The sequence below is a fragment of the Camelus bactrianus genome, chromosome 9 (assembly GCF_048773025.1).
Source record: "Camelus bactrianus isolate YW-2024 breed Bactrian camel chromosome 9, ASM4877302v1, whole genome shotgun sequence".
Taxonomy (NCBI): domain Eukaryota; kingdom Metazoa; phylum Chordata; class Mammalia; order Artiodactyla; family Camelidae; genus Camelus; species Camelus bactrianus.
The window spans coordinates 56,720,777-56,746,179 of NC_133547.1; the positions used below are offsets into that span (position 1 = coordinate 56,720,777).

General features: G+C 41.9%; 1 protein-coding gene across 3 annotated transcripts; it reads left to right on the forward strand.

Annotated features, from left to right (window-relative positions):
* Positions 1 to 392: 392 nt before the first annotated feature.
* Positions 393 to 24,523, forward strand: MLKL (mixed lineage kinase domain like pseudokinase). 3 transcript variants are annotated; one of them, XM_045504981.2, is made up of 12 exons: positions 408 to 744; positions 4,974 to 5,025; positions 5,174 to 5,642; positions 8,692 to 8,763; positions 9,611 to 9,794; positions 10,595 to 10,692; positions 11,792 to 11,927; positions 13,754 to 13,838; positions 15,664 to 15,815; positions 16,022 to 16,071; positions 16,330 to 16,470; positions 18,353 to 24,523. In XM_045504981.2, the coding sequence occupies exons 2-12, from the start codon at positions 5,005 to 5,007 to the stop codon at positions 18,382 to 18,384; spliced, it is 1,440 nt and encodes a 479-aa protein (XP_045360937.2). In that variant the 5' UTR covers positions 408 to 744; positions 4,974 to 5,004; the 3' UTR covers positions 18,385 to 24,523. The 3 variants fall into 3 exon arrangements, with proteins under 3 accessions (XP_074226539.1, XP_045360937.2, XP_010965427.2); XM_010967125.3 differs by lacking the exon at positions 4,974 to 5,025 and having other exon boundaries at positions 409 to 744; XM_074370438.1 differs by lacking the exons at positions 16,022 to 16,071; positions 16,330 to 16,470; positions 18,353 to 24,523 and having other exon boundaries at positions 393 to 5,025; positions 13,633 to 13,838; positions 15,664 to 15,802.
* Positions 24,524 to 25,403: the final 880 nt, after the last annotated feature.

Consider the following 25,403-nt stretch of genomic DNA (forward strand, 5'->3'; position numbering starts at 1 on the left):
AAGTGTTTTATCCTTCACTCCCTTCCCAAACTCGCAGTGTTTTCAATTGCAGAGAGACAGAGAACTTTTTCTCCAGCTCTCAGTTTTCTTGCTCATCTAACCTTTCCCACACTGTGTCCTGGTTATAATAGGTTCCTGGGACCTTATTATTTTCTGAATCCCCAGCCCCAAGCAGAGGCCCTGGCACCGGGAGTACGCGATAAATAATTGCTGAGAGAATCTGGGAAGGCGGAGGCGAGTGTGGAAAGGGTGGGAGGAGAACACCAAGAGGAAAGAACGACCCTTTGCCCTGAACCACCTGGAAGGGGGTTCTACGGAACCAGGACACCCTGAGCCTGGGCGTTGGCTGCAAGAGCCCTGTGAGAGCCCCGAGGAGGCGTGTCAAGACTTCCCTGCCCACGTCCCTGCCGTTTAGAGGGCTCAGGACCAAACAGCTGCCCAACAAACTGATTGGAGGGAAGTGGGACCGTGTAGGGGCGGAGCTCAGATACAAGAGCAGAATCCGGCTTCACTTCAGAAGGATTCCACCGCCCTTTTGCGGCTGGCATCGGGTCTAGACCCGTGCGGCCAGCGGGAACGCAGGGCGTGGGGGCACAGAGGTCAGGAAGTGCAGGGACGTGGCACCTCCCCAGGGTCTCGCATTCGCAGACTTATCCCCTCGGAGGAAGGTAGTCGTTGGAGAAGTCGAAGTGTCTTCCTGGAACTGGGCACGGGACAGATTGGACGCCCTCGAGAGGAACGAGGGTGAGTCTGGGGGTCGTCACGGGGCGCGCGCGGTGCCCAGAGGCGGCAGGACAGAGGGGAGCTGCCGGATTCCTGAGCAGTGAGGGGTGAGCCGGGTAGCAGATGAAGGTGACCCACAGTCACATTTCCTGGAACTCAGCACCGAGTTGGTTTCCTTTCCAACGCTCTGAGGGTGGAGCCGCCCGCGCGGGTCTCTGCTTTCTACAAAAAAAGACGGGGAATAGAGGTGGGATCCGGGTGGGGGTCGTGGAAGGGCCTTGGGAACCCGGCTCAGAAGAATTGTCCAAGCAACCCTAGACAGACAACTCAAGGCAATCAGTGGGAAAATTGCCAAGAGAGATGATTCCAGATCTTGATGAATGCCCTCTTCCTTTTCCCGGGCCCATTTTAGTTACAAGGAGAGTAACCCGACGTAAAATGTCTGATCAGAAAAGATTACCTTGATGCCATCTTTTTGGAGAAGAGGAAATGGCATTAGAGTTCTTTATGGATTTAATATTGCTGCTACCATTTTAAGATTTTTCACTTATAAAATGAGTAACTTTTACTCCTCATAGTTTTCCTGCAAGTAAGGTGTGAACATATTATTATCAGGATTGTTAACAGTTTTGCGTAATAAATAGCACCTTAATAAACATGTTAGTATCCAACTAATTATATACATATGAGCTTTTCTTTTTTTTTTATATGAGCTTTTCTACAGCACCAGTTCCTAGAAATTCACATTGTCGAATCACAGTATATATTTATCTGTATTCCTTTTCATCCTTTTGATATCTTTATCATATAGTTAATAAGCCCTAAGAAGTTTTATTTATTAGAATTTTAATATCTTATAGGTAAGTCCCTTTTTTTGTTATAAAAATCCTGTTTATCCCTACTAATTCCCCTTTCAAATGAACTTTAGGATTATTTAGTTTCAATACCAAAATATACCTTTAAGAGTTTTATTGGAACTGCATTAAATTGGATTTATTTTTGTAAAGGATTGCTAGGTTTGTCATTTTTAATTTCCAGCCAGAGATACAACAATTCTCCCCATTTTTTCAAGCTTTATTTTGTGTGGTTTTCTTCATACCATGCCATCACTTTTCTTGTAAAATGTTCTAAATTGTCACTTTGATGAGTGGGATATTTTTCCCATTATCTTTTCTGATTAGTTGCTGAGATACGGCTTTTTTGATGAGGCTGGTAATAAGATAACTGAAGCTTAGAGCTATGAAGCTGAAATCCTCAAGGTTCCTTGAGCAACACTTTCACATCTGCTTCTGTCTCCAGTGGACCAGAGAAAAGTATAGAGTTCATTGCCCTCACAAGTCCCAAGAAATGGCCTTGAAGCTATCTGCTTAGCAACTGGGAAAAGCTAGGTAGCCTTAGACCCAATGAGTCTTTTTAGGCATGCCCTAACACCTGTTACTTCCCTTGCCAGCTCAGTTTAACTCTAAAGCAACAAAAACAAAAATGTAGCTATTAGTTGATTATTTGATTTCACTTATGCTAGTTTCTTCTTACTCATGCATTTAAGCCACATTTGGGTTCCAAGCTAATTATCTTCTTCAAATTGGTAATAGTAGTCTTACCTATTTCATTAAATTGTTGAGATTAATTTTGTTTAAAAGTACTTTGGAAACTGTTTCCATGACCTACTACTTATTTAAATGCAACCTTCTCCAACCTCAGTACAGTACCTCCATGTATAAAATGAAGATAACCACAGTGAGCTCATGGTTCCAAAGCACTTAGCCCATAGTAGGTGAAGAGAGAGATTTGTGACCATCGTTTTTATCATCATTCATTACTGAACCAAGTTGCCTTTGGTTGCAAGAGCAAACATCATCCAAGTGGCTTAAACAATAAGGAAGTGTTGGTTCATGAAACCTGTAGCTGAGAAAAGGGGTAGACTTCAGGGTCAGTTCAAACCAGTGGCTCAATGTTGTCATCAAAAATTAAGATTCTTGTCTTCTTTCCATTCTGCCATCTGTAGGTTAGCCTCATTCCATGGCTTTAGAATCAGCGCTCCATTCTTTCTCACTCATATTCAGAGAGAAAGAGAGATGGAGAGAGAGAGACTGAGAATTAGAAGCTGGCTTCCTGGGCTGTCTTAGGAGAGCCAGGAAGCTCCCCAGTAAACATTCCCCTCATATTAGCTCAGGTGGCCAGTTTTGAACCAAGCATTGTGATAGGCTATTTAAAATTGTCTGATGGCTTAGAGCAAGATTTCTCAACCCCTACACTGTTGACGTTTGGGCTGAATAGTTTTTCTGCAGGGAGCAGGGAGCACTGTCCTATGTAGCACCCTGACCTCACCTGCTAGATGTCAGTAACACCCAACCTCCAGTTGTGGCAACCAAAAATGTCTCCAGACATTGCCAAAAGTCCTCTGAGGGGCAAAATCACCTTCACTTGAGAATCACCAGCTTAGACACATCAAGTCTCATCCATGGAACCAAGGCTGGGGCCAGCTCCCCACAAACTCATTGCTGAATGGGGGAAGAGCAGATAGCCACAGAAAATCTGGCAGCAATAGGAAGTAGATAAATGGATGTTGTATAGGCAATGCAAATGTCCACCACAACTCCTCTGGGCCTGGAAAATCTGAGTCTTTAGTGCAAATGCCTCTGAGGTGGGGCAGCACTTAAAACATGATATCTTACTGATGCATTGGCCAATAAGGAGGCCAGAACAAATTAACACCTTGCAAAAACAAAACAGAGAGGGCCGGGGGTTGAGGACTAGGGAGGCAGGAGTACTCAAGCATTGGGAAAAGAAACAGAAAGGAAAATTCGAGATTAACAACTTCTCAATAGCTAACTTCTGTTACAATCTTGAATATCTTTAACTGACTGTAGCCAAGGTTGTAAACTGAGGCTTCATGGGCAATATCCAGTTGGCAAGCATGTTTTACTTGACTCACACAGTATTGGACTGCACAGTTTTTAAGACATTTTTTTGACTGGGTTGCAAGATTTTACATTGAGAGATTTACCATAAGAATCCAGATTTCTGACTGCTCTTTAAAACCTGAGTGATCATCCACCACTGAGCCCTTTATCCTTGAAGAACAGCAGTTGGTGACTTACTGGGTAATCTTTGTCTTTTTTAGACAGGGCCTGAGCTTTCCATCCCCCGATCCTATAGTCACCCCTATACTTTGGCAGGATATATTTGTTAGAATAAGCTGAACTGCTGTAACAAATAGCCTTCCAAATATAGTGGTTCAAATGCAATGGAAGTTTACTCTTTGTTTACTTAACAGTCCATGGAAGAAGTTCTCTTGGAGGAGAGCAGCTCTCCGCCAAGTGATGATTCAGGGATCTAGAATTCCTCCTTCTTGGGGCTCCACCACACCTAGGGCCACGTCATCCTATGCATCCAGCTGACTCTGTGTGGAGGAGGCAAACCTGCCTCAGCCAAAAGTAGCACATATCATATCCACTCACCTCATTGGTAAGAACTAGTCACATGGCCACATCAAGCCACAAGGAAGGCTGGGAGATGTAGTCCTAGCTGGGCTGACACTTCCCAGCTACAACTCTGTTACTGTGGAATATTTTGGTGGACAGCAAGCCATTTCTACCTTACATGGAAATGATGTAGAGCCCTCTTCAGCCATTTAAAATTTTTGTTGTAGTTGAAGTATAGTCAGTGTATAATGTTGTGTCAATTTTTGGTGTACAGCATAATGTTTCAGTCATACATGTACATACATATATTCTTTTTCATATTTTTCTTCATTATAGGTTACTATAAGATATTTAATATAGTTCCTTGTGCTATATAGTAGAAGAAATTTGTTGTTTATCTATTTTATATGTAGTAGTATGTGCAATCTCAGACTCCCAGTTTATCGCTTCCCACCTCCTTTTCCACTCTGATAACCATAAGTTTGTTTTCTATGTCTGTGAGTCTGTTTCTGTTTTATAAGTAAATTCATGTGTATCATTCTTTTAGATTCCACGTGTAAGCAATATCATATGGTATTTTTCTTTCTCTTTCTGGCTTACTTCACTTAGAATGACTGATGACTTCCAGGTCCATCCATGTTGCTGCAAATGGCATTATTTTATTCTTTTTATGGCTGAGTAGTATTCTATTGTGTGTGTGTGTATATATAATATACCACAACTTCTTTATCCAGTCATCTTTTGTTGGACATTTGGGTTGTTTTCATGTCTTAGCTATTGTAAATAGTGCTGCCATGAAAATTGGGGTGCATATATCTTTTCTAGTTAAGAGTTTCCTCTGGAAATATGCCCAGGAATGGGATTACTGGATCATATGGTAAGTTTATTTTTATTTTTTTAAGGAATCTCCATACTGTTTTCCATAAGGGCTCTCTTCAGCCATTTAAATCACAGATGCCCTTGATGGTCCCTTAACCCAGTAGTAAATATGCAGGAGATTCTGGGACTTAAACAGATTCCATCAGTTTCTTCCAGGTATGGATCAGTTGGGGCAGATCATCTCCTTAGGCCAGCTTATCTACAAACAGACTGAAGAGATGAAATACTGCCAGAAACAGTGCCAGCGTCTAGGGAACCGTGTCCACGGCCTCCTGCAGCCTCTGCAGATGCTCCAGGCCCAAGGAGAGAGGAACCTGTCCCCCCAGATAACCATTGCCCTGAGCCATTTTCAGGCTGCCCTAGAGGAAGCTAAGGAACGAATAGATAAATTCAGCAATAAATCCAATATCCACAAGTTTCTAACTGCAGGGCAGGACAGAATACTCTTTAGTGGAGTGAACAAGAGTCTGAGAGATGCCTGGGAGGAGCTCTCACTGCTGCTTCAGGTGCATCAATGGAGGCATACTTCAAGCATCAGCCCAGGAGCAGCCTGGCAACAGGAGGATCAGCAGGATGCAGAGGAAGACAGGCAAGTTATTGAAAGACTGAGAAGTGGTAAGGATTTTTTTTTTTTTTTTTTTGGTGGAGGGAGTGCGGGTGGGGGCATTTTAATCTTATTTTGGTTTTGCAAAGGACCAGGAAGACTGAAGAGATTTTAGCAAGTATCTATTCATAAGACTCAGACTCCTGACATCCCTAGACCCAGATATGATGGAGGCTGGAGAAATCAGAGCAAGCCATCATAAGCGGGGATGCGGGCGGGGGTATACTTATGAGTCTTCTTTGCCTTTCCATTCTCTTTGACGTCAATCTGGAAGCTAATCCCTTCTAGCCCTGGTTTTACCAGGACGTTCAATGACTATGCCAGTTATCTAGGAAGAAGAATTCAGTAATCAACTAAGCAAACATGAGTAGAGTATCTACTGTGTGCCAGGCACTGTTCTGAGTGCTAGATATACAGAGCAAAATAGACATCTTTGCCTTCGTGGAACGTGAAGTCTGCAGATAGAGGGCTAACTAAATTATTTTATCTAAAGGCAGTGGTACATATGGTAGTGAGATGGAAAGTGAGAGTGGATGCAGAGAGAGTGGTCAGGGAAAGCCTCTCTAACTGGGTGACATGACATTTGAATGGACACTTTGAATAATGAGAAGGAACAAGTCATGTGAAGATGAGGGAGATGAGCATTCCAGGCAGAGAAAACAGTGAATGCAGAGGCTCTGAGGTGGGAATAAATATGGGATGTCCAGGATGGCTTTAGTGTGGTGGGCAAGGGAGAGTGGTATCATTAAAGTGGGGAAGTAGGCCAGAAGATACAGGAGCAAGGTCATGCAAAGCCTTGTAGGCATGATAAGAATTTTAGATTTTATTCTAAGAGTCATAAGAAGACAGTGATTGGAGGTTCTTATATGTGTGAGCCTGTCATGATTTGATTTGTATGAAAATAAAATCACCCAGGCTGCCATGTGGCAAATGAATATGTATTAGTCAGTTACTGCTACACTAATGCTGCATAACAAACCATGCCAAAACTCAGAGGCTTAAAAAACAGTATTCTTGCTCACAGATCTGTGGATCTGCTGGGGTTCTCCTGAACTCATGTGAGCTTGGCTGGGCTGGGCTCTAGGCACCAGGTCCATCTTGAGTCTGTTCCATGTGTCTCATTCTGGAGCCAAGACTGAAGCAGCAATGAGTACCTGGAGAATGTCCTTTTCGAAGCAGAATTGCAAGAAGGCAAGCTCAACTGTGCCAGCACGTTTCAAGCCTCTATTTGTATCACATCTATTAACATCCAAAGCAAGTCATACAGCCAAGCCCAACATGAAGGGACAGGGAGGGTGGTGTGCCCACTAAGAGGCTATGGCCTGGGTGATACTACTGTGTGGTAGGGAAGAATTGGGACCAATAACTCAACATACCCTGGTGGGCAAGAGTGGAAGTGTAAGCCCAGTTAGGAGACCACTTTACAGGCTATTTAAGAGCTGATGGTGGCTTGAACTAGAGTTGCCTGAGTTGGACATAGTGGAGGGCAGGGCTCTAAGGGGATGAGACATAGGCTAGGTTGGAGGGGGGATGACAGTGAAAGCAAGGACCACGAGGAGAGGGAAGAGGGGGAAGGGATGGAAACAAATGAGACCTCTTTACCCTACTGCAGATCCTGGTGATACGAATTCCAAATCCTTCCCTCTTGTTAGGGGTTGTGGGTGGAGAGAGAGAGGAATTGAGGAGAGGGTGAAGAGCATTTGGATGAACATTCCAGCCACTGGAACTCAGAAGAATAACTGTTCTGCCACCTGGATGTGGGGGGCGGTCCATCCCCAGTCAGGTTGGCAGGAGACACTTAAACAGGACCAGCCAGATCTGGAGGAGACCTGTGGACAAAATGGGTTCAAAGGGAAAGAGAATCAGGAGCAGGGTTGGAGTGAGGTTGAGGCAATGTAGAGACTGATGCAGCTGCAGGGCAGGATTGGCCCCCGGCCCTCCTAATCTTCAGTGTTCATTGGTCCACTTTCAGGTGGAGGGAGGCACGTTGGTGTCATCAACTTAGGAAAGGATTTACTTCCTTCTCTCACTTTTCAATTTTGTAAAAACATTTTTATTAGGTAATACATTCACATAGTACAAAATTCAGGAGGTATGAAAAGGGCCTAGCATGAGTATACCACACTGTCTTACCAGTTTCTTGAATAGCCTTCTGGAGATTTAAGTATATATATTTTACTGTTGTACAATCAGTAGCATACTAAACACACTGTTCTCCTTCTTGCTTTTTTTCATTAAATAATCTTGAATATTCTTCCATATAAATGTCTGTAGAGTTGTCTGGTATTCTCTGGTATACATGGACCAGATATATTTAAGCATCTCCCTATTGATGGGCATTTAAGTTGTGTCTGGTTTGTCACTATTGTAAAGAGTCCTGCAATGAGCATCTTTGTATATATTTCAGAACATCTTTAGGGAAAATTCCCAGAAGTGGAGTTACTGGGTCTAATTGTTGGGTCAAAGAATATGGACATTTTAAATTTTGATAGAGGTTAGCCGACTACCCTCCACAGAGGTTTTAGAAATATCACTCCTATCAACAATGTATGAGATTGTCTGTTGAGACTTTCCTGGTTTTAGCACTGAAGGTCCTATGTCCTCAGAACTCCTTCATCCTGAGGGAACCAGGATGGTTGGGCACCGTATATAGTGTAGTGTCAATTTTAAAACATATTTCTAAATATATAAATCAGGATATAGGTCAGATTATACTGTGGTTCAAAAAAAAAATGTCTTAAAGAAATGACCATTTATTACTCATTCAGGGAAAGTCCAGGAGACTCCTCAAGTTAGATGTCCTCCTTCCAGGATGTTTCAATATTATGGCACTTTTATGTTGACACAAAGTTCCCTGAAATCTCTTTCCCTTCATTTTTTGGCCAAAGCAAGCCATACAGCCATACTTCAAGGCACTTCCTGTGTGCTTAGAAGCAGAAAGTTGAATATTCATGAGCAATAATAATTCCTACTGCAGTGACTATGATAGATGAAAAAGGATATCTCAGTGTGCTTTTAATTAGCATTTCTGTTTTTAAGTTGCTGCTCTTTTTCTTGCAGGAAATGAAATTATAGAAACTTTGAGGCAATTGGAAAACACCATGAAGGAAACCACTGAAACCGTGAGGAGCTGTGAGTTGTCACGTGCCCTGCTGCTTCTGGCTGCCCTGAACTAGAAGTCATTAGTTTGCTGGGAATTCCAGCCTCCCCCGTCCCTCTACCCTTTTCTATGCTGGATGGCTGGAAGCAGCCCCCAGGTTTGGGGATGTGCTCATCACCAGCCCAGGCTTCTGTCCACAAAGTGGCCTTTGAAGGGAACTTCTTGATCAGCAAGGTATCTTCTGGCATCTCTCAAAGTGCTGACAACTTCCTCTGATAGCATCCACGCTGAATTTCCAAGAAGAGATTCAGATCAAATTTAAAATGCTCATCCATTCTACAAATCTGTATCAGCTTTATGCCAGAACCTGTGTGTAGAGAAAACTAAGATGCAGAGAAAGAGCCTGCCTTCCTGGAGCTCCCAGCCATAGACTGAAGGAAGGGAGAGGAAAGAGAGACATGTGAACACATAACAGCAGTGGGATTACTGAGCTTGAACTATGTGTCCACCTATTAGGACTGAAATCACTAGTCAAGATGCTAAATGCTCAGGTGCCCAGCTGTATGGCAGTAGTTGTAGAAAGAACTCCAAAATGAGGAAGATGGGTCAAGATGAGGTTATAGGCTAGAGAGAGGCAGGATTTGAAGAGGACGGAAAGGAAGTGGATGTCACACTTCTGTTAACCATCCAGCTGTGTCCCTACTGGTCACTCAGAGGCACTGGGACCTCTCTTCCAGGATGAGTCAGTCAGAAGCTCAGGCAGGGCTAGCTGTGGTTCATGGTGTAGGGCTTCCCACCTACGTGGTACTAAGATGCTTCTTCCCTTATGACACACACCTTCCTCAGCATATTGACTCTTTACATTTCTTTCTCTCCTAGGGATGAGGTCAGACTCACAGAAACCCAAGAATATCCTGGAAGATCAAATCAAGGAGATCAAGAAGGAGGAGCTTCCAGAAGCTGACTGGATCCTGCGAAGGGAAAATGAATTGAGCACACTTTATGAAGGGGAATACCACAAATCCCCAGTGGCCATAAAAGTCTTCAAACCCCGAGACATTGGGTAAGTCATTTTGTATGGTTCTCTCTACAACTCCCAAGGAGAGAGGCATATTCTCTCCATTTTTAAATGGGGAACCCAGGCCCCAAAGGTTTAAATGATTTGCTCTCTGCTATTAAGGACTTATTAAGACTTAAAGGCATGTCTTCTAACATCAATTCTAGAAACTTCTCTTGTTTATTCATGTATTTAGAGGTTTTTAAAGACATATTCCCTTTTATTCTTATTTCTTAGTTTCCCATCCTCTCCACAGACAGTAAAGTTTTTTGCTTGTATGTGTTCTTCCAAAATATATGTTGTTATTACATGTATATGCATTTTAAATGTTCACAGTGGTAGAGTTATAGGTCTGCTGCCTACTTAGCTTACCTTTCTCACTTGGCATCATGTTACACATACTGTGCTTGTTAGTCCTTTCCTTGTGACTGCAGTCCATGGTGTAGACCCACATGTTACCTATTTTTCCAGTGATGGAGCACAACCTGCTTCTAACATTCCCCCAACAAAAATAATGCCGCCATAAGTATCCCCTTATGGACCTGTATAGGAATTTCTTTGGGCTGTCTTAGCAGAAGAGGAACTGATGGTCATAGGGTATGTGTATATTAAATTGACTAAGTACTACCAGGTTACTCTTCAGAACGGGTTGTATATGTCTACCCTCCCACCAGCTCTCACCTCCAGGAGGTCTAATGATCCCTCATGCCCCGTAGATACCCAGTTACCCGGGTGGTCCCAACACTAAATGTTCTCTGAAGTACCTCCCAGGCCTGAAATCCTAATTTCCCTTTTTATCCTCATAGAATAGTGAGGCATACTTTCAATAATGAAATCAGAACCATGAAGAAATTTGATTCCCCCAACATCCTGCGTATGTTTGGGATCTGCATCGATGAAACAGGTAAGGGGTGCTTCTAGGGTTGGGTGTGCCTCCAGTGGTCTGCATAGATCTTCTGTGTTTTAATGCATTGCATTTTTAAAGAACAGCTGAAAGGGTGAAATCTACATGGTGTTTTTAGTATCAACACTAATTTTTTTCACATCCCAAAATGCAGGTTCCCATCTTCTTTCAGGAGAAGCAGGCTTGACGTTGGCTTCAGCCTGAGGGCTGGTTTGCAGTAATGCAGCCACCTCTCCTTCTGCCAATTCACTGGGAACCAAGGAGATGCTTGTTCAGATGCTGATCTTGGTGATGGCTGTGTTTTGTTGCAATAAAACCTTATAACGCTGACTGACCTAAGCAAGAAATCTAATCTTGATCATTAGTGTAGGTCAAATCTAAAACTTAAATTAACCTGCCCCTTTACCAAGAACCTCATGCATCAGGTTCATTTTAATTTTAATCTTTTTAATTTGGCTGCATTTCCTCTCACAGCATGGCCCCCCACTTGCTGGTTATGTTTTGCTGCTTTGTCTACAGAGAAGACAGAGTACCTCCTGTCTTATCCCCTCTGAAAGTTTCTCTACAGCCTCAGGAGACCTGGTTTTGGAGCAGAAATTCTCCTTTAAAGGAAAACTTTCAGTGATGTTTATTCTCCTGGGTGACGGCTGAGGTGACTGACTTGGTGTGTGTTGGTTCTTGCATCTCAGGCCCGAGATTTGAGGCCTCAACTTCTTGCCTGAGCTGCTCCCACCAGCCTCTGCAGTCTGGGCCTCATTTCTTCCTGCCACATGTGTTCGCTAAGCTCTTTATGAGCACTGTATGAATAAAGCAGACCCTGCCCTCCTGGGATGTACAGTTGAGTCGGAGAGACCTTATTCAAATAAGTAAGAGAAAGGTAGAAATAGGACATGCTAGATGCCACACAGAGGAGATATGGCGACTCGGTGGGTAAATGACCCATCCAAGGAGTCACACTGTGTGAGGTGGGGATGGAGGGTGGTGGAGAAATACAGCAGAGTCTAGTCTGTGTCTGTAGAGAGAGGGGTGGGGTGGGCTGCAGAGAGTCAGACCTATGAGTGGGGCTGACTGGTCATAGCGTTTGGCTTCTTTCCATCAGTGACCCCATCTCAGTTATCCATCGTCATGGAGTACTGTGAGCGTGGGACCTTGAGGGAACTGCTGGATAAGGAAAAGGACCTCACCCTCGCCATGCGCATCATCCTGGTCCTGGGGGCAGCCAGAGGCTTGTACAGGTACCAGGTGGGGGAGGGGCACCAAGAAGAACAGAGTGAGTCCATCTGCCCTGCCGATAGTCCCAGAGATAAGGAGAGAACAGGCTGGAAGCCCCAGATAGCTTTCCATTCCATGAATTGTTTTGCTAGTTACTCTGATGATAACACCTTAGACAGAAGAGGGAAAAAAGAGGCTTAATCCAGCGAACACCAGCTCACAGAACTGAGGGTTAAATCTAACATCCAGGCTGCTCTTGAGGGGTTGGACAGGCCCTAGTCTCAAGGTTCTCAGATTTAGCAAAATAAAAATACAAGATGCCCAGTTAAATTTGAATTTCAGATAAGCAATGAACAATTTTTTAGTATAAGGGTGTCCAAATATTACATGAGACACACTTTTACTAAAATTTCAGATGTACAGAATTTCAGATAAACAGTAACACTTTTTTAGTAGAAGTATGTCCCATGTAATTTGGGGACATATTTATACTTTAAAAAAATTCATTGATTTTTCCAAAATTCAAAATCAATTGGGTGTCATGTATTTTATCTGGCTATTCTCACATGCAACCTATGTTTCCTTTAGCCCAACATCAGTCACTCACAGACCACTTTCATGGTTATTACCATATTCACAATAATGCCAATGTTATTTATCTAATATTTTCCTTTCAATTAGCTCACTTTTTAAAAACCAAGAGAAAGTAAGAGGAAAGGACACTTTCTATTACTACCATAAATTGGAAACCAGAATCATTTACTACAAATAGCTGACCACAGATGAAACCAAAACAGTGTTATTAAATTCTGGCAAGATGATGCTGCTGGCTGAGAGGTCTGTAATTCAGATCCACATTCTTTCTGCAGAAGAGATATTAGCAGATTTAGAGAGGTGTTAAAAACACTCAGCAGCAAACTGAGACTTTCCCCTTAGTGTAATCAGAAACTGGAGCAAATTAAAAGAAAAATATTTTTTTCACTATGTCATCTTGCATATACCACTTACCCCATGCTTTTGGAAATCCTGCCTTAGCAATTTCTTGGAAATCATGAGGTTCATTTCTTCTCCTTACTCTAGAGGGTTTTATGAGAACTAATTTTGGACTATGGGGGGACACCGTTCATGCCTGCCCAGATGGCCTCTGGTCCTTTATACTAGCACTGCACACTCATGCCCCACTCAGCATTCTTTGCTGCTAACAGCTCAGTGCTGCCCTACCCACTCTGCCCAGTCCAGAGCTATTGAACAAAGTCCAGTTGCTTTACTTCATACAGAACAAACCCTGAGGGGTAATTATCCTTCAGAGGTTCCCGTGGAATTAGGCTGAGCCTAGGACTCCACCCAAAGTCACATCCTTGCTTGATTTCTTCTTCTCAGTCCTGCTTCCTCACCAGTTTCTCCTGGAAGTACCTTCCTAATCAATCATTTGGACCCAAATCCGTGTCTTATGATCTGCACCTGGGAGAACCCAAGCTAAAGCAGACTCTGTGATAACAACGCAAACTGAGAGGCAGGGGTTCCATTAATTCAAAGAACTGACCACTTACTAAGTTGGTGAGGACCCCAGCTTCACATATGTCCCAACCGGAAGGGTCCTAGACATGCTCCAGCAATCCAGCCACACCTCTGAGCACATTGCTCTGCTCAGTGCTTCCCACGCAGAGCACCACAGTGGCATACAGCACCCACTTGTCAAATCTTGCCTCTGCCTCCCGGTTTTCCCAGCAATCCGTGGATGGCTACCCATGAGGAAGACTTGGTACTGACCAGCCTCGTTATCCCCTTTGAGCGCTTCAAGAAAGTCTGTGCCAAGGTCACTAATGCTCCCTGCCTTTGGTCACGTCAGGCTGCACCATTCAGAAACGCCTGCAGAACTCCACAGAAACATCAGCAGCACGAGCTTCCTGGTGACTAAAGATTACAAAGTTAAGGTGAGTGTGGCCCTCCAGGGAGCCCTTTGAGTTCGACCACTGTGACTGTTTGATGCCGGGAGAGGGACGCATGTTTCCCAGAAAGGTGGTACCTCCTTGTTTCTCTGCCTGAAACTTAGAACTGAACACAACGCTTCCCCTGCCTGGACAGCCTTCTGTGTGCCCAGCACAGGATGGACTCAATCCTGCCTGCTGTTCTGATGCCCGTCTTCCCTCACCGCCCACTCAGCAGGGATGGGCTAAGAGCTATTTCCCCTTAGATGCCAGGACACCACTTCTGTGTCGCTGCGATACCCATAAGGGGATCTCCTTAGGTCCAACTAGGCATGCATACTCACAGACCTGCCACAGCCCACACTTGGCCCTTGGAGGCAATTAGATGGGTGTCATGCAGGAAACACAGCTTGCTGCAGGGCAGCATCAAATCCCTCTTTCCATTGGGAATCCCCACACCTGTCCCTGCAGTCCTCCAAGAGATATTTTCCTTGCCCTCAGCCCAGGTGCTTGAGAAAGAGGCTCCCCTGAGGTGCTTGCAGAGCCATCGGGCTTAGAAGCCTCATGACACACAGGAGTCAGTGTTCTTTTGTAACAACACTATAGGCAGGCCTTCAAGTGTCCCCACAAGGGGCATGCCAGCTATAAGTCACCACAAAGCCCAGCATCCCTATAGCTCTTTATAGTCCTCCTACCCCCTGACCTCTCATCTGCAACTTACTGATCATCAGTCTTTTTTTTATTAGCAGCAAATTTCTTAGGAACATAGTAACAGTCTGCTTGTGTCACATTCCCAGGGGAACAGAGCTAAAAGATTCACTGAAAGTCACATTCTCCTATGGGAAAGGAAAGGGTTTTATTAACATGATGTCCCAAATGCTAAAAGAATATTTTCTTTGTCATCCATAGATGGCTTTCTCTCTTCTAACCTTATGAGTGTCAGGGACAGCTGTTGAATAATAGAAGACAGGTGTTTTCTGCCTTTCAAACATCTTTCCCCATCACTGGTGTGATATATGTGCTCCCAAAACACTGTATCTCCACCTAGTCCCAGTCCTTATCCTGCCTGACTGTAACATGTGCTTTTCAGCCTTTCACCCCTGGTAGCTAGCATGGTGCTGGATGTCAGTGCTCACTGAACATGTGAATGAAAGGAGGAGGAGCCACCTAAATGTCTAATTCTTTTCCTGATCTTGCCCCTAGATTTGGGTACCTGGCTGCATTAGGAGCTGGCAGCCCTCTGCATATAGATGGTGCGGATAACCAGTGTGTGTGGGGCGAGGAGAACATACACTCCCATGACTTGTGCTATGGCTTCCTTAAAAGCATGGCATTGGCCATGCAGAGTCAATGCAGTAACTCATGGTTGTCATGTAAAATCCAAAGGAACAGCCTGCCTGTAGGGTCAGATAGAACAGAAGAGATGCCCCCATGTCATTTTTTCATCTGCTTCTGAGAGAAAGTGAGCCATCAGTGGCTCCAGGCACCCCTGTCCACCCTCACTCAGTGGAGTTGAGTCCTGAGAAAGCCTTGTATCTAACGTAGTAATACTAGCACAACTACAACATACCGAGTTATACCGGTGCTTTATAACCATTATCTCAAATAATCCTCGTTGCCCCACTTTATAAAGAAGAAACCCTTTTGTGTTTCTCTTGGTCAATGCACCATAATAAATCAAATGCAGAATGCCAACCAGTAGTCACACAGGCAGAAGATACCAGTGGAAATAGATCCCAAAGAAAAAAGACCATCCCCAACAGCCATGTGTAGCACCAACCCCTGCCCTCTCTACTGTTTCTTTCTTTCTCTGAGTCACCTCTCTATCTAGCTTGCAGGATTTGAGTTGAGCAAAACACAGACTTCCATCAGCCGACAAACTAAAGGAAAGGAAGCAGAGAGAGTCAGTTCTGCTGTATACGTCTCACCTCAGAGACTAAAAAATGTGTATGATAAATACGACATAAAGGCTGAAATATACAGGTATGTTTATGTTCTCATGCAGATTCTAACTCAGATGAACAGGACAGGAAGGTCCACGTCCAACTCCACAAGGGAGGACCATCCTAACTCTGTTGAGTGAAATTGGGTGGTAATCAGAAAAATCACCATGTTTTCTGGAAATGGCTAGAGGGGCATTGGAAAAGGGAAACTTGTTACAGTTGTTCAGTTTCTTGGTTCTCTTTTAGCTTTGGAATCGTCCTCTGGGAAATCGCCACTGGGAAGATCCCATTTGAAGGTAACCAGTGTGAAAGCTGGCTCAGATGGTGCTGAGATTGCGTCCCCTTCCATAGACTGGAGGTTCCCATCAGTTCTGTCCTGGTTGCTTTGTTCTCCAATGTGGGCACTTCCTGGCCTCTACTTCCATTGGAGTCATTGGTAGCTCATATTTCTTCACTTCTCACAGTTCCCTAGTTGTGATGCTAGCCATGAGCATCTAGAGAGATAGGTGAGTGCCAGAGCAGTTCTTAAAACCATCCTATCGTTTTCATGCCAGGCTGTGATTCCAAGAAGATCTACCAGCTAGTGGCTGTGAAGCGGTACCAGGAGCCACTGGGTGAAGATTGTCCATTTCAGTTGCTGGAGATCATTGATGACTGCCGGGCATATGACCCCTCCAGGAGACCCTTTGTTAAAGGTAGGGTTCTTTTTGGTCTAAAGAGTGTGAGCCACTTGTGTTACTTCATATGTGTGAAAGATTTCCCTTGTGTTTCACAACGAGGGGTAGTTTTGTCCTTCAGGGGACATTTGGCAGTGTTTAAAGACATTTTTGACTGTCACAACTCAGGAGATGGGGTGGGATGGGACATGCTACTGGCATCTAGTGGGTAGAAACTACTCAACATCCTGTGATACACTGGACAGCCCCTTACAGCAGAGATTGTCCAGCCCGGATATCCATAAATGGTACAGGAGTTCAGAAAGTCTGCCCTCAGGGCATTGTTTAGCCTAAAGTGGATTGGGAAGGCAGAGTACTCCAGTTTATGTTCTTTTTTCTCCCATTTTTCCTTCCTTCCTTTCTTTTTTCAGCACTCTGGGGATAATTTCCTTTACTCAGACTTTTATTTCACCATGTTATCAGCTGCTCCTTCCATAGTTTCATTTTACCATCTCTCTCCCTGGGAATGTCTCCCTCTTCTGCTCTAGATCCAAATCTCTCAGACTTTTCACAGAGTTCCAGACATAAGAAGAGCATGTTTCACACACAGTATCCCTGAATTGGGAAAGTGTTTCCGCTGAAGTTGCTGCAGAGTTCAAAGATAAAAAATAATGTTTTTCTTCTCTTTCTTGTAATCTGTATCACAGTACAGCAATGTATAAAATATATTTTTGCATTTAAAAAAATCAAAGGAAAAGAACATCACATACCCACTCCTGGTTCAGGAGTAGAACATTGCCAACTAACTCAGAAACCACCTATGAATTCCTCACTTTCACATTCCTCTCCCTTCTTCCAGGAGTAACCACTGTCCTAAGTTTTTGTTAAAAAAATTTTTTTTGGTAAAAGTATAGTTTTACAAAGGTACACTATATTATTTGGTTTCTCATGTATGAAGACTTTTTGTAAATGGTATCATGCTATATTCTACCATAACTTGCTTAATTTGGTCAATTATTATGAGCAAATGATTTGAAATTCATCCATGCTTATGTGATAGTTTCAGCATATTCATTTTCACTGCTGTATAGTAGTAGGCCACTAGCTAACAGTGCACCACATACTTTCCCATTCCACTATTGATGGATATTTTAGTTGTTCTAGTACTTTGTCCTTAGGAACCTTAAACATTCTTGTGCACATATCCTGGGACACACATGTGAGAGTCTCTTGAGTTAGAGACCTGGGGATGGAGTGTATTGATAATTGAAGATGAAATACCTTGAGAGAGGAATGAGAGATAGTTCCCAAGGACAGCATCGCTATTTACGAAAGTCTCTGGCACAAGGATTGTCCTTCAAGGCCTTCTCATTGATGGTCCATCGGGAATCACTCTAACAGACTTCTGAGAGGGTGTCTCATCCCTCATCCCTCCGCTTCCTTCAACCCCATCTCCACCCTTTGGAGTGAAAAATCAAAACCATGGCCTAGCTTCCATCTGAAACTTTCTCTTTGCCACTACAAAGCCAAAGAGCCAGAATCAATGGTGCTTCCCAAAGAATTAGCCTTTAGAGTGTATCTATAGTGTCTTCCTCTCCTTCACATTCTCCTTGTATTCTTCCTCCCCTTCCCATGATCCCTTACAACCCAGGGTCCTCCTGGTGTTAGGAACTCTAATATCTGGGACTGATTCACGCTAAGATGTGAGCTTACTGCTCCCATAAGCTAGTTGTATTTTAAAGTTGACCAAGTAAGAGGAAATTTCAAATCACAAAGGCATGAGTGCAGATGGTGGTTTATGCTCCAGCCAGACAAAGGGGAATGCAGTTTCTACACTATTATGCAGTGCAGGATATCTTTATGTTTCTGGCTTGGCTGTCAGTTTCTGCCCTTGTCTAATATTTTGTTCATTCTTTCACAGAAATCTTAGAGAGACTGTCTACCTTTTGTTAAACTGTGTGCTGAAACTGAAACTGAGTCCCTGAACAAGGATCTGGAAGAGGCACAAGCCGGGCATCTTTCTCTCTCATATCCTTCAGCATGGAGTTATTCATGGGTGCAGGGAGGCAACACTTCTCTGTTACAGATAGAAAACAAATCCAGTAATACGGACCACACCCCACCCTGAGTGATATTGTCAAACACACACCTCTGATAGTAACTTTGATGTTTTGCAAAAATGTATCTCTCTGGATCTACACCTCTTGGCAATGTGACTTAGCAGCTCCTCCCATTAAGAAGTGCAGTCTAGGTCCCCACTACGTGAATCTGGGCTAGTATTGTAACTGGCTTTGGCCAATAGAACGTAGAAATGATGATGTGCCGGTTCCAAGCTTCGGCTTCAGGAGCCCTTACAAACTTCCACTCTTATCTCTTGGAACCCTACCCAGCCATGAACAAGCTGGGCAAGGGTGCAGGAAGATGAGAGACCACATGCAGCAGAGACAACCTGTCCCATCTGAGGTCATACTAGACCAGCCAACCTGGCAGCTGTCACATGAGTGAGTCCAGTCAAGACACAGAAGAACCACATAATTAAAACACAGAAGAATTAGCCAGAAACTACCCATTCACAAAATCATAAGCTAAGTAAATTATTGTTGTTTTCAGCCACTAAGTTCAGGGGTGATTGATCACACAATGTTAGTAGCTGAGGAAACACTCTTCAATCCTTCCTCTTGCTCATTGAACTAAGTACAGACCCCTCATTTAGATACCCAAGGCCTTGTACCTCTGACCCCAACCTGACCTGCAGTATCGGGTCCCTGACTTCTCCTGCCAGAGATTGCAAACTCTAATGCCTGTTGGGTCCAGGAGGGAACCTAAATGAGTGAGTTGAGCCTGGCAGAGACTTTGGGGAACAGATGAGCTTTGCGAAGAAGGGCAGCTTTCACTCAGCTCCAAGCCTATTTTTATCATGTAGAAATGGGACCCCAAAGTTTCCAGAGCTTTCCATGTTGTCAAAAGAAGCTGGACATTTATATTTTTCTGTAAATTGCCTGTCTTTTTCGAGATTAACATCTCATTAAAAATTATTTTAATGCCATATAGGACAAATAATATGTTAGCCTAGGCACTCCCAGGTTTTAAGAAACCTGTGTCTCCTGAATGTGGCCCATTTGTTCCAAATTTTTACACATTTGCTCTTGGTGTATGCTTTACCTAGGATACACAAACACTTCTATGTGTTACTGCTTCCCACCCCCCAGACTCATCCCAAATCATTCAGCAGTAAATGTGCTGGGCTTTGTTCCAATCACCAAGGAGGCAACAATAAACAAAATACATTTGGAGCTTATAGCCTAGTAATCATCACTGGGGAATAAAATTATGGCTGATTTCTATCCTTTTTATCTTTTATTTATTCTTGATTTCTTTTCTTTTTTTATACCTAGAACATTTTTAAGTACAAAAAAAGAGTGTAAAAGTATAAACATGGACAAATTGAACATTTAAAATGATTCCTTTCTAGAGTTTATCATCAGGAACTACTATTTTCATCTTTAAAATCTTTTGTTCTCTTTGCTGTAGGAGCTACAACAAAATGCTCCCTTGTAGTTTCCTTACACACATTCTGACAGACCCACAGGCAAAGGTGGATTCACTGTGAAACTAACAAAGCTTAATCGTCAGGGCCCCTCACTTGCACAAGATATCTTTCAAAGCCCTATACCTAATTTTCCCCCAACACTTATCAATATAAAAATTTCCAAATACACAGAAAAGTCAGTAGAATTATATTTTGAACACCTGTACACCCACCACCTAAATTCTACAATTAACAATTCACTGTCTCTGTTTTATCACATAGTTATCCATCCATCCATTCCTCTTCCTATCCATTGATCCATCCTTATTTTTTATGCATTTAAAAGAAAATTTCAAACATCAGTACACTTCATTCCTAAGCACTTCAACATTTATATCATTAACTGCAGTTCAATATTTGTTTATAGGATTTGAGGGGGAGGGGCAAGTAAACTTTCCATGTTGTGAAATTCACAAATCCTAAATATATCATTCAATGAGTTTGACAGATATATACACGAGTAATCCAAACCCCATCCAAATGATGAATATTACCATCACGCCAGAAAGTTCTATTATGCCCATATAATCAATCCCTCTGCTCTCTCTTGCCTACAATTCTGATTTTTAAACAGCATTTTGGAGGTATAATTGTCACATAATAAACTACACATACTTGAAGTGTGCGATTGGATGTTTTGACATTTGTATTCACCACCACAATAAAGATAATGAACATAACTCCCAAAGCTTCCTCATGCTCCTTAATATCACTCCCTTCCAATCCCCACTTCCCCTAGGAAACCACTAACCTGCTTTCTGTCACTATAGATTAGTTTGCATTTTAAAGTTTTATACAAATGAATTCATATGGTGTGTAATAAATTTGCCTTCTTTCACTCAGAATAATTAGAGATTCATCCATGTAATTACATGTACTGATAATTTGTTCCTTTTTTAAAGTTAAAAACTATCACAATATATGAGTGTAACAGTATTTATCCATTAATCTATTGATGAACATTTGAGTTGTTTACAATTTTTGGCTATTGCAAATAAGGCTGCTATGAACTTTCATGTACAAGTATTTGTTTGAACATGTACTTCTATTTCTCTTGGGTAAATATCTAGAAATGAACATAGGCTAGATCATGTGGTAGGTGTACATTTAACTTTTTAAGAAACTGTCAAACTGTTATCCAGAGTGGTTGTGCTATTTTCCATCCCATTAGCAGTGTATGGAGTGTTCCTCTATATCCTTGCCAACATTTGGTATGATCCGCCTTTTTAATTTTGGCAGTTTTAATGGGTATATAATGAGTGGTAGCTCTTTGAGCCTTTAGTTACATTTCCCTAAGACTAACGATGTTGATCATCCTTTCATTTAATTTGCCATCTATCTACCTTCTTTAGTGAAATGCCCATAGTTTAAGCTGGATTGTTTTGTTTTACTTAATTATTGAGTTTGGGGAGTTCTCTATATAGTCTGGATATAAGTCCTTTATCAGATAAATGATTTGCAAATATTTTCTGCCAGGATGCAGTTTGCCTTTAATTTTCTTAACAGCATCTTTTAAAGAGCGTAAGTTTTTAATTTTGAAGTCCAATTTATCCATTTTTGTTTTTAATAAATCCTGCTTTTGGGAGCATCTAATAAATCTTTGCCTAACCCAAGGCCATAAAGATTTTCTTCTGCTTTCTTCTAGAAATTTTAGAATTTATACTTAAGTCTGTGATCTGTTTTGAGTTAATTTTTGTATTCGGGGCAAGGTGTGGACTATTATATCTTCAAATATTTTTTCTTCCCTATTCTCTGTCTTTCCTCTCCTTTGATTCCAATTACATAAATGTTAGACCTTTCGACATTATCACACAGATCCATCAGGGTCTGTTCTTTCTTTTTATTTTTTCATCTCTGCTCTTCAGACTAAATAACTTTTCTTGCTGTATCTTCAGGTTGATTGACTCTTCTTTCCCTCCAGCTTTCCATTAAGCTCATCCAGTGAATTTTTCAATTGAGATAATGTATTTTTAAGTTCTAGGATTTCCATTTGGTCCTATTTTTATTGTTTCTGTCTCTCTGCTGAGATTTCTTTTGTTTCTTCATTACAAGCATGTTTTCTTTTACATTCTTGACAGTAGTTATAATAGTTGCTTTAAAATCCTTGTCTGCTAAACCCAACATTTAGGTCATTTTGGGGTTGGTCCCACTGATTGCCTTTTCTCTTGATTATGGGTTATGTTTCATGTTTCTTTGTATCTCCAGTCATTTGGAATTTTTCCTGGACATTGTTACTGATAGTTGTAGAGAGTATGGAATCTGTTATATTTCTTCAAAGAGTCTTCTTTTTTTTTTTTAACAGGCAATTAACTTGGCTGGACTTAAACTCCAAACTATGTCTCCCCTTTACTTGGTTATATCTGAAATCTCTGTTCAGTCTTTTGGTCTTAACTGGCTGCTTGAAGTCTGCTCCACATATGCATAATTCAGAGATCAGATAAAGATCTGGGTAGAGTTATATACAAAATTGGGACTTCTCCTCTCTGACTTTCTCTTTTTCCCTCTTACTCTCCAACTACTATGGTTGCTCCAAACTTTGTCCTCTGATTTTCAACCAAATTAGACTGAGAGTTTCTCTCCAGGTTTTAGCTACTGCAAATGGTGCTAATGGGCCCCTACCCTCAGGCTAAAAGCCATAAAACAAACAAACAAACAAACAAACAAACAAACAAACAAACAAAAAACCCAGGAGACTCACCTAGTGCCATTTCTTTCTTCCAATTATAGACCCCTCCTCTAGTTTCTGCCTGCCTTTAGCTGCTTTCCAGTGCCTCCAGGGCTGTTTTTTTTAAAAATATTTCATCCAGGGCTTTTGGTTATTGTCCGCTAAAGAATTTGCCTAACAGGAGATAGTTGGCCTTTATTGGAAGTAATTTTGTATATTTACTTTCATAGTCTTTGAGAAGTTCCTCCACATTGTATAAACTTCAGGCCCCGTGAAACCTGCATTCACTCCTGCCTGCAAGGCTACTTCCTGGAGGCTCATGCTGTATTAGGAGAATGGTGGTAGCATTGAATAAATTCCTGGTACATATCAATGCCTAAAGCATTCCAAAGGGCTGATGCAGAGGGACTTCAGACCAATATTGTTCTGGTTGTTAATATTTGTCAGAGTAGATCTTTCTTTCCCCCCAATCTGCATTGAACTTCTGTAACATTTTGTGGTTTTCTAGATATGCTGCACATCAAACAGGGACAACTCTTCATTTTGGTCCAGCAACCTCATTTTGCCGTGCAAAAAATAAGGTCCAAAAATGGGCAACACCTTGTGTAAGACATTAGTGATGGTTGGGGGAGGAGAAAACCCAGGGGTCCTAAAGTCCTATTCTCTGGGGCACTACCATGCTTATCACAGCACTTATGTTTTATTATGGTCATTTATGTACTATACATCATTTCTCAGACTTTTCCTCTGAGGTCTTCAGGTCTCAGCTTTTATATCAGCACCCTCAGAGAGTCCTTTTTTGAACCCTTCAATTGAAGGCAGTTCTAAGAACTTTCCATTCATGTCCCTCTGTTTTATTGTTTTTGTGATACCATATGAAATCACCTTGTTTAATCTTGTTTATTGGTTTATGATCTACCCTCCTTAATAGAATGAAGTCCCATTAGGTCAAGAGTCTACTGTGTCTTACGTACTATTTCCATACTGTATAGACCAGAGCCAGAGTTTCAGTAGTTGTCGAATAAAATATTTGTTGACTGAATGAACTAGTAAGAGAGTGAATAATAGTACTCTAATGATAGAGGAAAATGAATGGCTTTCCCCAAAGCCTGGGGATGAGGCTTACCACAAGTGTAAATTTTATTTGGCATCTTTTGTTTAACCTTGAAAATTCTTTCAGATTTTTCATTTAAACTATACATTGAAGTCCATAAAAGTAGTTACTCTATCATACTGTACTATCATATAGTTTAGAGGAACACATTAGTTATGTCTTTTGGTGGAGAAAAAAAAAAGAAAGACATCCATCTAAACAACTCTTCTGTGAAGTAGTGCTTTTTTCCCCAGTCTTTTTACAGATGAGCCAATAGGGAAGTTGGTGTTTAAGTCATCACTCATAAAATTGGAAATTTGAATTTCACCCCTAAGATGGAACACAGCCAACACCTTTCCCCTCTAACTATATAAAACTTCTGGAAGTTGGAGACAAGACTACAAATTTCTGGCTTGTGTGTTTACTCTCTCTCCCCTAAATAGTAAATATGGCCGTTAGGTGGATCGTGAGTGAATATACCTTCAGAATCATTTAGAAACATTTGTTTTTCACTAAGCAGCCATTTGTGTTGTCCAATTTTTTTTTACCATGTCATCTATTACCTATTAATTTTTAATTTAAAAAATTTCAAAGAATCACTCAGTATTTGATGATGTACCTATGTATTCATTGACATAAATAATTCAAGATGTATTTTAAGGCTAAAACATCCCATCTGTATCTAAATGTACATATTTAGACAGATGAAAATTTTACTATTAAAGTTACTAATGACTTCTCTGGATAGAGACATTTTCTTTTTTGCTTCTTTATTGTCTAAGTTTTCTGCATGGAGCATGTAGTTATTTATATAAAGGTGAGAATCACTCAAAATATTTTTGATTCTTCTCCATAATATATGTGTTTGTTTACAAAAGAACAGTCCTTTCTCCTATTAACCTTGCTGTAGCTCTGTAGAAATCCCCTTAGAGGCAACAAAAGGGGGGAAAAAAGTACAAATGCTAATATTGGCTTTGGTTACAGGCTTGGAGAAGGAAAAAATTGAAAAGTCGATTATTTGGATTATCCATGAATTTAAATTATTTATGCTCTCCACTGCTACCAATTCCACTCAAAAGTAGCAGCTGAGCAAATCAAGTTTTGGCAACGTGTAGTCTGTCTGGGGTTTTGATTTTTAGGTCTTCCTTCGGAAAGTGAGATTTCCTCTTTCAGGCAGATGCTTGAAAAATGTTTGCTGTTCAGTGATATGACTGTTTAGTAGCAAACAATTTGTTGTAATGATTTGGGAATGAAGAGATCGTGTTTGGTAAGACCTTTTGTATGAGCTCTTCAACTCCACGGAGGATACATATGGACCGGGTTGTCCTACTCCTCTTTACAGGCTCCGGGATTCAGCGGGAAATATTTTGAAAATATTGGATTAGCTACCAGCCTTTGGATAAAGATATCTCCTTTACCAAGAGTTAGGGAGAAGCAGCGTGAGGCACAGTTTTAGTATTTTCGTCTTCTTTTCAAAATGGACCAAGAAATCTTTCTCTTACGACTTTTTCTCGCCAGAAAGTTCAAATAAAGTGCGGTAAAAGTTTTTCCGCTTTCTTGTTTGGGGGCTGGACAAGAGCTGACGGTCGTGGATTTCTACCAATTGTACGAGGCCTCCTCCCACG

What these genes read in the sequence shown, in the direction of transcription:
- MLKL (XM_045504981.2), top strand. Translation starts at nt 5,005, where the DNA reads ATGGGATTACTGGATCATATG. An exon ending in TGGGATTACTGGATCATATG is followed by an intron (nt 5,026 to 5,173) that starts GTAAGTTTATTT and finishes AGATTCCATCAG; the next exon opens with TTTCTTCCAGGTATGGATCA. An exon ending in CTAAAGATTACAAAGTTAAG is followed by an intron (nt 13,839 to 15,663) that starts GTGAGTGTGGCC and finishes CTCTCTATCTAG; the next exon opens with CTTGCAGGATTTGAGTTGAG.